General features: G+C 44.9%; 1 protein-coding gene across 1 annotated transcript in view; it reads left to right on the top strand.

Moving 5' to 3' along the window:
• Positions 1-14960, top strand: part of Pdgfrl (platelet derived growth factor receptor like) — a 58640-nt gene that overhangs the window by 35795 nt on the left and 7885 nt on the right. The window contains exon 3 of the mRNA XM_041644451.1: positions 11687-11838. Coding sequence (XP_041500385.1) covers positions 11687-11838 — 152 coding nt within the window. The remainder of the gene's footprint in view (positions 1-11686; positions 11839-14960) is intronic.

The raw sequence follows: 14960 nt of genomic DNA, 5'->3' as shown, positions 1-14960 counted from the left end.
AAGTAACTTGGCCTTTTTCCTTTGCAGCTCTTAATATTCTTTCTTTATTCTGTATGCTTTGTGCTTTGATTATTATATGGCGAGGGGATGTTTTGTTTTTTGTTTTTTGTTTTTTTTGATCAAGCCTATTCGGTGTTCTGTATGCTTCTTGAATCTTCATAGGTATATCTTTCATTAGGTTGGGAAAGTTTCTTCTATAATTTTATTAAATATATTTTCTGGACTGTTGAGCTGCACTTCTTCTCCTTCTTCTACTCCTATTATTCTTAGGTTTGGTCTTTTTATTGTGTCCCATATTTCCTGAATGTTTTGTGATGAGAGTTTGTTGGACTTGCTGTTTTCTTTGATCAGTGTGTTTATTTTCTCTATGGTATCTTCAGAATCTTAGATTCTTTCTTCTATCTCTTGTATTCTGTTGGTTATGCTTGTTTCTGTAGTCTCTATTTGTTTACCTAGATTTTCCATGTCCAGCCGGCCCTCTGTTTGTGTTTTCTTCTTTGCCTCCATTTCAGTTTTCAAGTCTTGAACTGTTTCCATTATCTGTTTAATTGTTTTTCCTTGGTTTCCAAGGGTATCATTCACTGATTTATTCAATTCTTCAAACTTTCTGTTATACTTCTCATCCATTTCTTTAAGGGCATTATTTACATGCTGTTTAAGGGCGTCAATCACTTTCATAAAGTCAGTTTTTTCTACTTCTTCTTGATTAAGGTGTTCATGTCCACATGTTGTGAGGTCGCTGGGTTCTGGTGGTTTCATGTTGTTTTTGAGATTGTTGGGTGAATTCCTGCATTGGCGCCTGCCCATCTCTTCCTCTGAATGCTCCCCTATGGATCTTCTTTTACAAGATCAGGTCTCCTTGCCTACTGATGTATCTTCCTAGTGATGGCAGTCCCCAGTGATAGCTCTCCTGGTGCTCAGGTGATGTCTTTCCTGGTGCCAAGATCAGATCTCCTTGTTGCTTGGGTAGCTCCCAATGATGGCTCTCCTGGTGCCGAGATCAGATCTCCGTGCTGGTTGGGTAGCTCGTAAACAAAGCACCTACCTTGCTTGCTGCAGGCAGGCTATTGAAACAAAGGACCTCCCGCCTGCCCTCTCTGTTGCCCAAAGTATTTGGTCCCAGCACCCAGACAGGCTGGGCTGGGAGAAGTTATGTGCCCAAAGAGGGAAGGGAGGCAGAAGGGGGGAGGGTTCTGGATGCAAGCTGGGTGGGATAGGAAGAGAGAGGCGGTATGCGGGGGGGGGGGGGTGGTATAGGCCCTGCAGGAAGGCCAGGAAGTATAGAGGGGATGAGGAACGTCTGAGTTCTGGGGACCCGGGTTGCTGCTGCGGGCCAGAAACTCACCCCACTGATGGCTCTCCTGGTGCCGAGATCAGATCTTCTGCTAACTTTTTATGTTAAAAGAACATTAAACAAATCCTCTCATTTCTTGAACATTCTGGGAAGCCTAGGTGGGATTATTGCAGATGCTCTGCTTGGCAATGCAACCTATAAAGACGATGGTGGTAAAGTCAAGTGCGTGTGCCAAGCCAAAGACAGGCTAGGAATATCGCAAAGCTCTTGCAGATGACAATCTTGGAGGCCACTGTTCAGTGGAAAATGGTTTGGGTGTCACTGAGTGACAGTACATAGTTTCCTAATAGGATCCTGGTTAAACAAATATGTCTTCATGTGGCTGAGGCCTGGGGTTTCATTTGCAAAAATGAAAATTGGTGGTATTGTGGTATGAACATTTTTGCCAAGTATTTCAACATGTGAAGTCTAAGTAAAACCATTTAAAGGGCTTGTGAAGAGAAAGGCAAGAAAAGGGGAATAAAGGATAAGTCATAAAATGAAGAATTTTATGTCCCGTGGTATATAACTGTTCAGAATGACATACCACAGAACAGATCGAGATGTCAGAACTCTGTGTCTGTTGTCTGGACTCAGTTTCTCTGGCAGCTCCATTCATCCACAATACACTATGGATTCTTGGTGCCTGTCTGCCCAGGGCCTCCCACTCTATCTGTATTTCCAATGTGTTTGCTCTGTCACGTGGCCTCGGGATCCTTTTGCCTGACTTTATTCAGCGCGTCTACTTCTCGAACCCTTTAGTTTGATAGCCTTTTAGACTGGATCCCGATTTCCCTGTGGGTCAGCCATGCTGCCGAAGGCCTTACCATGCTCTCTCTCAGAGCACAAGGTAATCCTGGTGTCTCATTGGCCTTGGAATAAAAGGTCAGTGTCATCTCCTGCTCACCACTGATCCTCTTTATGAACTCCAGCCAGTAGCTGAGACCAGGCGAGGAGACTTCAACCAAAACTGAAAGAATGCAGTCTCCTGTATTTATCTACCAAGGTGACTTGTGGGACGGCACAAAATAGGTGGCTCATCCAATAGTATGATATAGCACAGCTGGTAGGCATCTGGGGAAGGGAGCAGACCGTAGCGGTCATCCAGACGAGAGACCGCAAGGGGTAGCCGCAAGTGTGTCACAGCTTGAGATGGACAGGTATTTGGCTCAGTGGAACTCAGTGGACTGTGATCATCTACGTATAAGGAGTCCCCTAACTGTCTCCAACCAGAAACAGCTTATGAACCAAAAGACATAAAGCACAAACGCAGAATTTCAAAACAGCAATGTGAGCTGTGTGAGGCTGCTGGTAAGCTGCTTCTCCCATCTGTGGTGACTGGATGCAGACAGATGTGGTGAGGGAAGGATTCTGCACTGGAAGAGGATCAGGTCTTGAAAATAAGATAGGGGAAGAGGTAGGATGAGATTACGATATGCAGACTGGCCTGGACTCTACATTTTACAAATACATAGGTTCAACCCACAGGTTGTTAAGAGACTGCCTCAGGTTCAGAAAGAGCTGTGGGAAAGCAGATTTTACTCATCTGTTGAGGGGCAAGCCTGCCCGTTTCCGCGACTTGCCGATTTTGAGCAGCAGCACAATGGGCATGAGTGTGCTGACCTTGGCTCCCAGGAATGGAATAGCAGAACCACATGGCAGTTCTGTTCTGGTAAACATAATTTATTTTGTAAACTATCATATGTTATTCAGCCATAAGACAGGGTGCTATGTTGTCATTTGTAGAAGAAAAAATAGATGGAATAAGAGAGAATCATGTTAAGTGAAGAAAGCCAGACTCAGAAAGAAAGCCTGAGTCCTGTTTTCTCTCATATGTGAAATCGAACTAAACAAAAAGAAAGAAATTGGGAGAACGAGAGTCAAGAAAAATTAATACGGAACTAATATGATCAAAGTACGTGAAGCCTGTTACTTTTATATTTACTAAACCAATTGTTAAAACTGCACTAGTTTTAAGACCAGTTTTCCACACTACCACAGCCTCTCTCTATCTTCTCATTTCTAATGCTAGCTCAGGAGATTCACCAGCACAGTGGCATTAGAGTGAGCACGTGCTTGAAATGTTTTTTAAGAGAGACTGGGAGCCTGTTCCAAGGTGAGCTCTGTGTGGTGTCTAAATGGACCCAGGCCCCACAGCTTCTGTGTTTGCTATTCTGGCTTGGCCATAATACACTCACTGTGACCTTGCACACCAGAAGTCCTCAGCTTGTTTTCCTAACAAGGGTGGTAGAGGCTTGCTCCATTGTCTTTTGTCTCACTCCTCTCCCAGAAGAATGAGCAGAGCTTTTCCTTGTTTGTGGAAATGCTGAGGAGTTTATTCTACATGGTGAGACCAGAGGGTGAGAGGCAGAGAAGCCTGGGAGGCTGGGGTGATGCTCAGGGAAGTACAGACAGCCTGAGGTGCACAGAAGCTCCGAGCAGCGTGAGAACGACTTGAGTATGGACTCATCATTTTTTTGGCACATCAACGGGTATTATTTTTGTAACCAGCATAAATGATATCCTGAGGTTTTTTTATGCCACTGAAGGAATTCCTGTTGGCCCTGCCTGCTGGAACTTTATATTCTAAAAAGGTGACATGAGGTCACCTCCAGATATTTAAAGTACGCAAGGTCCAATGTCTACAAAGCGTCTGCTCAGAGGTTTTGTGAGGTTTAACTCATCCTGCGTCTGTGGTGGCTTTTCTTATTACACACCAGCGCATGCTCATTTGATATATAAATTTACAAGCTAGGAGATGTCACCCCATGGAGACAGTGTTTGCCTGATGTACATAAAGCCCAGGGGTTCATCACTCATGTTGCATAAAACCTAGGCTTTGTGGCCCATGGTGTAATCCCAACACTCAAGAAGTAGAGGCAGGAGGATTCAAAATTCAAGGTCAGTCTCAGCCTCATCTGCAGTGGGAAGACAGCCTGGGACCCAGAAAAAATCTTTCCCAAAGTTATAAACACCAAGCTAAGAGCTGTCGCAAAGTTTGAAGGGGTCGCCGGAATTCCAAATATCCACTGTTAACTCTGTAGTATAGGATTTTACATGTTTCCTTCTACATGTATGCGAATGTTTATACACCTTATAAATTATGTATCCTGTGTTTACAGGGTGATGCCATAGAAGGTTTAGCTAACTTTAACCCTTTCTGACTATTACAGTTGGAGGTAGCAAATGCCCTGTTCCTATGGAGGCAGGGTTGATGCCCGCTTCCTATGTTGGTGTCCTCTTCCAGTGTTGAGCTTCATGCATTTTTAAGGCATCATCCTAGGAGGCCTAGGCTCAGCTTGAGGTGACAAAGTATTTGCTGGATAGAGACAGCAGTGAAAAAGTAGGCTAGCAAAGTGGTGGGTGAACATCCTGGAATAGAGTTCAGGATTTGGCCAATGCCATCGAGAGGACTTGGGAGCAAGAGACGGACAGACAGAAAGAGACAGTGACACAAAGAGAAGCTGCAGGCCTGGGGAGATGTCACACACATTGTCCTCCAGTGTCATTTCTGGGTAACAGACAGACTCGGGCATAAGATAGGGTAAAAGAAAGTCCAATGTTCCATTTCCCACACATTCCCATGGGCCATTGTTGGAACAGAAATACTGTAGTTATGCAACAAGAGTCGGGAATTGTTCCAGACATGGAGATAGATGACACATGGATGATTCGTGTATGATTGACAGATACATAGTGGGCAATTATAGATATGGATTAAAAGGTTAAAGATGAATAGCTGATAAATAACAGTTTGAGCTCAGCCTGATTTTACCTGTGACAGTGGGAGTGGAAGAGTGTGAATGTGTGTGTGTGTATGTGTGTGTAAGTAAGACAGAGGGCATGTGTATTGTGTGTATGTAAGCGAGAAGGCTACCATAAGTGGTGGATTTCAGGAGTGTTCCCCTTTCATTTTGATTTTTATGAGAAAATCCTTTACTGCCTTGGCCCTCACCCAAGTCAGCCCCCAGGGATCCCGTCTGTCCTTCTGCCTCCACCTCCCTTCTGCTGGAATTATAACTTCCTTCCACCACAGCTAGCTTGGTTTTGTAGTTGTTGTTTTGTAGACGTGGGTTCTGGGGACAAACATGGGTCCTTGAGGTTATAAGCTAAGCACTCTGCTGCCCTCTTCCACCCGGATTTCTGACGTTGGAACTGAGTTTACTTTGAAGTTCCTTAGTTTGTGTATTTGGTTCTCTGTTGAGTTTTTATGTGCAGAACTTCTTCCTTAAATAAAAAAAAAAAAACCATAACTGTGGTGACAGCTTCAGCATGCTCTCCCCGGCTGTCTGTTTCCAAGAATTTGAGCTCTGTTCATGTGACACCATCCCCAGCATATCACGGAGTCATTCTTTTCTGACACATTCTTCAGTTGAGATGTAGAGTAAATACAGGCCCTCTGCAAACGCTTGAAATGCAGACTAGCCAGGCACACTCCGGTCTTTATCTCCACTGGTACTTGGCACAGCTTCTTGCATGTGGTAGAAAGCAACCAATTAATTAATCTTGATGTGAATGCTGAATGCGGGTGTTTAATTGCTTCTTTTGACTTTGATTTTATGCCATCTTAGAAATAGTGCCCCAGGCTGAGAGTCTGAGCTTACATAGATGAGTGACCCTGGAAACTGATTTAAATGGAGCTTCCTGTTATCCCGAGCTTCCAGCTCTGAATAACCTTCAGTTAGTGTCCTAACTACTCTGCCTTGGGCTCTTCAGCTACAACACAGGATGACATCTGCCTCACAGGGCTTCATCAAAACCAAGGCATGGTAGGAAGAGGACTCACCAGCCTGCCCAGCATACCAAACACCATTGAAGTTTTATTCTTGTTGGGTTAGAGAAATGGTAGCATATACCTCAGGGCCTCTCACTTATGTGGTAGATACTTAACAACGGATATGATTTCCTATGGTAAGCCGCCTCTTTTTTCAGTAGAATGGGGGGAGGTGACTTGTTTCTTTTCATTTCTACTAATAAGTTGATTTCATCAGATCATGCAAGTTTTTGCGTGCCGTGTATGGGTGTGTGGGATTGTGGAGTGGGGTGGCTGTGTTTAACAGATTTTACAAGCAGGCTGAAGGGGCTATTCCTTGGTCGGATTTGCATCAGTGCAATTTGTTTTGGTAGGATAAAATCCACGCCTTTCACTTACGAGCATTCACGATCAAGCCGGTGTGACACTGGCTTAGACACAAAGGGCCAGCTGGAGGGCTTGGGAGGAGCTGGCTCTCCAACTTTCGGGAAATATTAGCACCTTCACGCTAATGCAGCCGTGAGGATCAAAAGGAGCCCGGAGCTTCATGGTTGTTCAATCTGAAAGATTAAGGGTTGTCCTCTGAGCTGAGGCCGTGCTGTCTGCTGTTCATGCAAAGAGCACAGTGCAGTACCCAGCGTGCCATAGAAGGCTAGCTATTAATAACCGTTCTCACCACAGATCTGCAGGGGTAGATGAAGACAGCGTGTGGAAGGGAGGAACTGTAGCTCAGAAGTACTAAGGTCGCCAAGGGGTCACAATTTGATTCTGGTCAGTGTGGATCCACGGATCATGATAGTCTCTCAGGATATGGCCTCTTTCACAGAGTGGCCGTGATGTTCCAGCCATGCTTCTCCCTGTTGGACACTCATCTTCCTTTTTACTCCTCTCAGGACATCGCTTTCCTTTGTTGAATGCCCGGCTCCTGGTCCCTGCTTGTACTCGTTAGCATCCTTTTCTATTCCCAAGACCCCTCAAGTCTTTGAGGGTATTTCTGGCCACCTTCCTCTAACTACCTTGGTACTCATTGCACAGAAGTTGAGGGAAGGCATTCTCTAGAATCCTGGCATCTTCCCCCTACACTCTAATGTCTCCAGCTCAGCTTACAGTCCTAAGTACATATGGAACCACTGAATAGCTATCTTGTAAACCATAGCTTACTCCTTGCCTGTGATTTATAGAGTCTGGGGGAAGGGACTCACCCTTGTTACCTGGTCCCTGCCTCAGGTGAGTGGCACAATAGTCTTTATTTTGGGGAGGTGTCAGCTCCTTTCTTTTTTGCCTATCTCTGTGACTTGGCACACTCTAAAAGAGAGTAAATTGGACCAAATTCAGGATGCTTCAGACCCCCACTAATAGGGACAGAAAACAGACACACACAAATGGGAGGAAGTCATAAACATTGAATGAATACTCCGAAAGCTTTAAACACTGAACTAGTGCTCCTTAAATCCTGGCCTTTTCCATTACTCTCTAGGTCAGAAGGTCAGAATTGTCAGTTTGAAAGAAAAGTACCTGAGATAAGCTGATGTGTTAGGATGCTCAGAGCAGCTTCAGCCAAGCTCATCCGGATGCTCTTGTTCAAGCATTTAATGGGACCTTTGTTGTGACAATTGTTTTTAACTTCCACCTCCCTTCCCATTCCACTAGAGTTGTTGAGTGGTTACAAGAGAAAAAGAAGGGCCTTTGGATGAAGCATCTCCACAGACAGTGTTCTACAGGGCTCAGCTGTGCTTTTCCCGTCTCATGACACATGCTCAGCACCCCGCGGACTTGGCCAATATCCTAACTCTCTGGGCAGCCTGATGCTTGGACTACCAGTAGAACCAAGCATTTTAAATCCAGGCATTTGAACTGTAATCCTTTGAAATAATTGGTTTCTTGTTTTATGAGGTTTGCATAGAAGGAGGGGGTGGAAATATGCAGAAATGTTTCCCGGGGCATTTCCTTCCTTCCGCCCCCAGTCTGCTAAAGATACAGCACGCTGATCATGGTGGCGGCTGGGTTCCCTTCCAGTGTTAGGTTTTACAGGCCTGTTTTGCTCCCTTTCTGCCACTACTGTGCAAACAACGGCTGGACCCACAGAAAGTTTTAGCTGGTTCTCACTCTGCAGGGTTCATGTATCTGAATGTCGTGTGTCCATGTCTCCTGAGGAGACTTAGATTTTCTTTTCTCTTTGCCATTTTTTATCCTCTGAAATTAATCCATTTTTGTTTTATCTGTACAAGTATTTTGCCTGTATGTATATAAGTACATATACAAGTCACGATTATCTGGTCCCTGCAGAGGTCAGATGAGGGTGTTGGATACCCTGCAACCAGAGTACAGACAGTTGGGAGCTGCCATGTGGGTGGTAGGAACTGAAACTTGGTCTTCTGATAAAGAAACAGGCATATGAATTACTAAACCATCTTTCCAGCCCCTGAAATTGAAGGCTACATGGTTGCCCAAGACTTTCAGACTGCCAACTGAAGTTCTATGTGTGTTGATGTTTAACAGTTTTCCTTAAAGACATCTGACGCTGTCGAGCATCTATTCCTGAAGCTTTCTCTTAGGACCTTTATGATGAGCCTTTTTCCTGCGTCTTACCGTGTGTGTGTGTGTGTGTGTGTGTGTGTGTGTATGTATGTATGTATGTGTCTAGAGGCCACAGATAGGCTCAGGGTATCTCCTGATGTCCTCCTTATATGTATTGCTTTTATTGGTTGATGAATAAAGCTGTTTCAGCCAATGGCTTGCAGAGTAAAGCCAGGCAGGGGAATTGGAACGGGGAGAGAGAGAGAGAGAGAGAGAGAGAGAGAGAGAGAGAGAGAGTAGGTGGAGTCAAAGAAGATGTCATGTAGCTGCCGAATGAATAACATGCTGCATCGGTAAGCCACAGCCTTGTGGCAATACATGGATTAATAAAAATGGGTTGATTTAATTAGTTAGAGCTAGCCAGTAAGAAGCCTAAGACGTTGGCCAGTGTTGTAATTAATCCAATTTCTGTGTGATTTTGCGGGTCTGGGTTGCTGGGGAACAAAAGTTCAGTCTGTTTACAACATCCTTCAATGGTTCCGATCACAAATTCAAATTCCCAGTCCTTTCTAACACAGAGATTCGCGTTGTGAGGCCATTCCTGATGCATCTCATTCTGCTGCTCTTAGCCAGCCAGCTGCAAACCCCTGGCCCTGCTCATGGATTTCCATATCCTCCCGTGCCCATGCCTAGAGGTACCTCCTCATTGTAGCAATAGCTGCAATGTCTTGGATTCTCTTTTCTTTCTACCCTACCCCTTCTGGTTCTGCCTGCTCATCCCCTCACGGTGGTGGCCCCGTCACTTCCCTCGGCAATCCTGGTGTGGTTTGCTGTCCCCCGGGTCCCTACTTCCTTCTCTACCACCTATACAAGCCCAGCTTCATGGCTGCCTTTGACCTCTTCAACCCCCCACCCCCTTTGTTGTGAGAACCTGACTAGTCATTCCTGAATCTTGTCGTGGTCAATTCTAACTCCTGACTGCTAATGCAATCCTCCTTAAAGCCCGCTGGTTTACAGTTGCTGTGCTAACACTCCCCAGTGTTGGGTGTGTATTGTTGGTTGTTGTTGGAGCAGTACTCACGATAGCTAGTCTGAACCTACAATTATGTATAATTAGAAATAATTGGAATAAGACACTGAGCAGGGCGCATGGCATGAAAACTTTATACGTGGTTTATTATCTAATTACCACAAGCTAAGTACATAAAGTGACTTTCGGTGACTTGTTTAGCTGGTCCCCAGCTGTGTGTCTCGGGGATGTCACTTTTCTGAGTCTCTGTGTTCTAAGCTGCTATTGAGTTTGTTGCTCTGGCAGGATTAAAAAGAAAGGATTATTATTTCAGCTCACAGTTTTCTCTAACTTTGAGCTCTTGACTGTTTGACCCCGTCGCTTTGGGCTCACGGGTAGCACATTACGGCACTCATAGTGATATATCATGGTGACGGTACACGGTGGGGCAAAGCCATTTCCCTGTGTCTAGGAAGCCATAAAAATAATGGAAGAAAGGGCAAAAGTGTCACCGTCCTCGGGCACCGCCAGTGACCAGAACGGAGAACTGCACTAGACCTTGATGCTTAGGGGTTCCATCGTTCCCTATAAATGTAACAAGCTGGGAGCTAAGCCTGTAATACAAGGGACTCGGGGGACATTCTATATCTAAACTGTCGGCCAAATATCCAGCCAGGGTGCCTGACTTTTCAGCTCTTTCCACGGCCAATGTGTGTACCACTTCAGCTTCAATTCACTTGTATTTAGGGAATCCATGCTGTGTACTGGGCACAGATCGCTCTCTCTGTCTGTCTGTCTTTCTCTGAGACTATGAAACAAATAGGGTACCGTCCCTTTCTTTGTCAGCCTCCAGTGTAATTACAGGAAGCCAGGGGTATCAGAAGGGCCAGCTACTTCATTCGGGGAAAGTGGGGGAGATTCCTGAGAGTCTGTTGTGATTAGATGCTTCCTGACGGAGGAGAGATTTCCGTCCAGTTTAAAGGAGAGAGGTGATGGGGTGGGAGTATACAGCCCCCTCTAGGCAGGCCTGGTGGGTGCAGTAAGCCATCCAGCAGTGAGATAGAGCAGGGCTGTGTGTGGGACCCAACACCCAGACGATTTGGATATGCTAAATTTAAAGTTGCGCTCATGCTGGTATTGTTGAGAGACGAAACAGGAGGCTCTCCGCTCTGTCAGAAAGCTATGTGGATCCCGAGGAGTGTGAAGCCTTTGGATATCTGAGATGAACGCTTGGATTAAAACCATTTGTTTGGCAACACACGCTGAGGCTCCTAAGCCGCAGGGGAACATCCGCTCTGAAGACAATGCTTCTGGGATTCTGTCACAACACAGTTATCAGAACAATTGGCTGATGGGACTGTTTAGATATTACTGTCCAGTAATAATGTGTCTCTTATTTCAGGAAGGAACTGGGGAGTTTCAAAACCTCTTATCAGTCAGCTAGATAGATAAAAGCGCAAGAGCAGAATAAACACAGAAATAGTAGGATGAGGCCAGAGTAAAAGCCAGAAAGTCCAAGGGGCCTGAATGCATCTTCAGAGGTGTGCCTCCCCGCCATAACAGAGAGAGCATGTTTTATTTTTCATATAGTTATACAATATCTCTAAGATTCTAAACTTGGAACTTATTGCTGAAAGAGTCTTAGGGTATTGGCTGTGATAATATGTGTTCTCATCCATGTTGTTTGATTTTCAGCCCATTTCCTTTTAAAAAGCAAGCTCCAGCCAGTCCCAGGCTTTTTTGCTCAATTGTTAAGGCCCCCAGTGATCTTATTTCTAGAAATCCCAGTTCTGAGACCAAAGAGAATTTCCTCTGATGAAAAATAAATGATATAATTATCATTTATTATTTCCTGCTAGGAAATTCTTTTCTTTCTGCCCACCCTACCCCCAACCAACACACTCTATTCTCTCTACCCACCAAATACAATTCTGATTATTTTTGCTATCTGAGAGGCCACATCAGGTCACTGGGGTGTTTACATATGGAAGCAACGAAGCAGAAAGCCAGGACTTGGAAGGTCACTGGCCAGGCTTTGACCTGCCCTGATGCCCCACCTCTTTTGAAATTCCAGTGTGAAGCAGAATGAGCGCTATGGGCAACTGACTCTGGCCAACTCTACCTCAGCCGACACGGGTGAATTCAGCTGCTGGGGGCAACTGTGCAACGGTTACATCTGCCGACGAGACGAGACCAGAACAGGCTCCACCTACATTTTCTTCACAGGTATAAGTTTGGTACATGATGGAACTCCTTGAACTGCTAATGTTGCCTCCAAACTCGGGTTCCCACTGTAAGCAGAATATCAAGTAAACTATTTTTTTAAAAAAACAAAAAATCCTCCATTGGTCAGGCACAGGACAGAGTGCAAGTATTAAGACAGTCTTTGAGGGTAAATACACTTATTTCCAGAGCTCTTTTCCAGTCCTGAAATGAGTTGTAGACAGGTAAAGAAAATTCTTAAAGTCCTGTAGTAGGTGAGTGGCACAAGGAGTTAAACACAGAACTCTTTGAAGCAGGATCTATGCCTAAACTGCCCAGAAGGGCAACCACTTGACACCCGTAGCAACTTAAATATAACCGCATATTAATTAAATACAATGTAAAAGTCATCTCTTTGGTCACACTGCCTTAGAGCGCTCAGCTATGACCCATGGAATTGAAATGTTCTCATAATGGGCTGCATAGGAAGGAATGTCTCCATCGCCATGGAGTCCCAATGCATAGTGCCACTGGTCTGCTCATCCCTGTCCTGAGATCAGCTCTTTCTGGAACCCCCAGAGCAGCAGGGTGGGGGTTGCTAAAGATCTCCTCATACTGGTTCTTATGAGTTCAGGAGCTGAGACTTCAGAGTATGATTGCTGAAGTATCTATAACCCTAGTAGTCTCTGTCTCATCATCTGAGACCACGAGAGGACCAGGACACCTATGGGTCACGCTCGAGAGCCCCTCCTCCCACATGGTGCCAGGAAGGCCTGTGGTTTTGTTGAAGACTGTCTCCCAGCCTTCTTTCACCTCAGACCTCAGGGAGCTCACAAACTTGGGGGATGGGGCTCTTCAGCAAGGTTCAAAGGTCAAGGACAACACGTAGGAATCGCACAAACTCTCGGTGCTATTATTGTGCCACGCATCTCAGGAGAGACAGAGCCATTTTTAAATATCTGAACAGAGGCGCTCATGAGACTTGTCTAAGTTCCAAGTCAACCTGCTTTACAGGTCTGTACTGAATTATGTTCCTATGACCCAGTGATCTTATATCCTAGCCATTAATCAATGTGTTAGCAAGTGCTCATATAATTACCCTTCCTGCTCAAATAGCCCCTCCACGGCAAGAAGACTTAGCAGCAGGGCCAGTCCTTCCGCACAGGTGTGACACCCCAAGAAAAGGAATTGAAACTATCTTATCATGTTTGTCTTAGAAACTATGGATGCCAAGATTTAAAAGGGCAAGATGACTCTTTCAGTGTTCAGGGAATTGTGGTAGCTTATTAAGGAGTCAAATTCATTTTCCTGAGCCACAACCCACTGTTACGCCTTGAGCCCTTCCTAGGACAACGTAGTAGATGGATTGGTTGGTGGACACTAGCTAGCAGAGTTGTGACTGTCAGAGACTTTCTAATGGATGCTCATGGAAAGTCCTGTAAAATCTTCATCTCTGTGTGGTCTTTGTGCTATGCCATGTGGCAAAGTGTGGAAAAGACAAACAATTAAGATGGAGAACAGCTTCTTATTCTTATGAATATGAATTTCATATTGAAACTGCAGGTGAACATTCTTTGCCAAGATCAGCACCACCCTGTCTTTCTGAAGTGTTAGGTTTGATCTGAAGACTTCACTGGAGCTGTTACGGGTTGATGGGTTAGGATTTATGAGTGCTCTTTTGAATTTCGCAGGTGTCTCCTCTTTAATTCCTAAAGTCCTCTTGTGAGCCAAGGAAAGCTAAAATGTGTCAGTTTCAACTTTGAACAAGCTTAGTCAGGGCTGGGGATATAGCTCAGTGAACAGTGTGTTTGGTTAGCATGCTCAAAGGCCAGGATTCTAGTCCAGCATAATCTACAACCAGGTGTGGTGGTGCGTGCCTTTTACCCCAGTGTGCAGGAGGAAAAGATGGGAGGATCAGAAGTTCAGCATCACCCTCACTATGCAGTGAGTTCGAGGACCAGCCTGTTCTTGACAGGAGAACCTGTCAAGAAAAGGAAGCGAGGGAGGAAGCAGGCGGGAGAGGGAGGTGGTATCATGTTGTTGCTTTACTCAACTCTCGGAAAGTCCAGGGAGAGGGTTTATCATTTTGTCTTTTGAAGTGTGGGTGGCTTTGGAAAGCCAAGATGGGCTGCCACAGAAGCTGGGGTTCCCGCGGCTGGCACAGGATTCCTTCGGAACATATGCTTCTCAGCCACCCACATGGAGAAGCATCTGCCATTCGTGATGTTTGTATGTTTGCTAGCGTTTGATGGCAAACACTGTGAGATCTCTTTGGGGGCGCTGCCTGTTGTTAATCTGTGTAATGTTTGAGTAAGTAACTGCCACATTTATTTCCTCTTGTCCTGGAGGCAGGTTTGTGTTCTCTCCCCCCCCACCAACACTGAAGGATAACATACATAAAGAAAAGAATTCAGATCCTAAGTAGACAGCTCAATAAACTGTCCTCAAAGGAGCAGGCGTGCAACTGCCACCCAGACAGATCAAGGGGAGCTCTCTACCAGTGGGAGGGCTTTCTCGACTGGAAATACTTGGGCAATGATTTTCATATGTGGGGAGACCACATTTATGAGTGTTTTACTAAATACTGAATGTGCTGTAATTTGTAGTTTAATTTATGGTCTATTAGCTTTGACTTTTAAAAAGTACAACCCCATGTGTTTAGCTTTTAAAGCACTATGGTACATGAGTAGATCCAAGCATATTTGTAGGGGTATGTAACCTATAATTTTTTAAAGGAACCTCAGCACATTTTTTTAACAGATGGAAGCTACTGCTGTGTGTGTGTACACGTGCGAGTGTGCATGTTTACATGTGCTAGTATTGAAGCTAGGGCCTTTCATATATTAGACAAGTTTTCTACCGTTGAGACATACCCCACTTTTTAAATACTTTTAGAGCAACTGATAAATTCGTTTATTCTGAAGCACGTATTTTACAACAAGAAGTAAGACGACTTTTTCATCCTGAAATTCCAGTTGCTCACATTCTTCTGGTTTTGCTAAGTGGAGCAGATCACTCACTCAGCAAAATCTTACAACACACAAAATATTATCTTTATTTTCTTGCAGTGGTGGGGACTGAATGTAGGCCTTCTAACATCCCAGGCAAATGTCCTACCACTGAGGCACCCTCTCAGCCACTCAAAA

Source organism: Microtus oregoni, unplaced genomic scaffold (assembly GCF_018167655.1).
Source record: "Microtus oregoni isolate MIOR12 unplaced genomic scaffold, Mior012 000096F_ref0000112, whole genome shotgun sequence".
NCBI lineage: Eukaryota > Metazoa > Chordata > Mammalia > Rodentia > Cricetidae > Microtus > Microtus oregoni.
The sequence above is the reverse complement of the archived record's forward strand: the minus strand, read 5'-3'. Positions and strand labels throughout refer to the sequence as shown.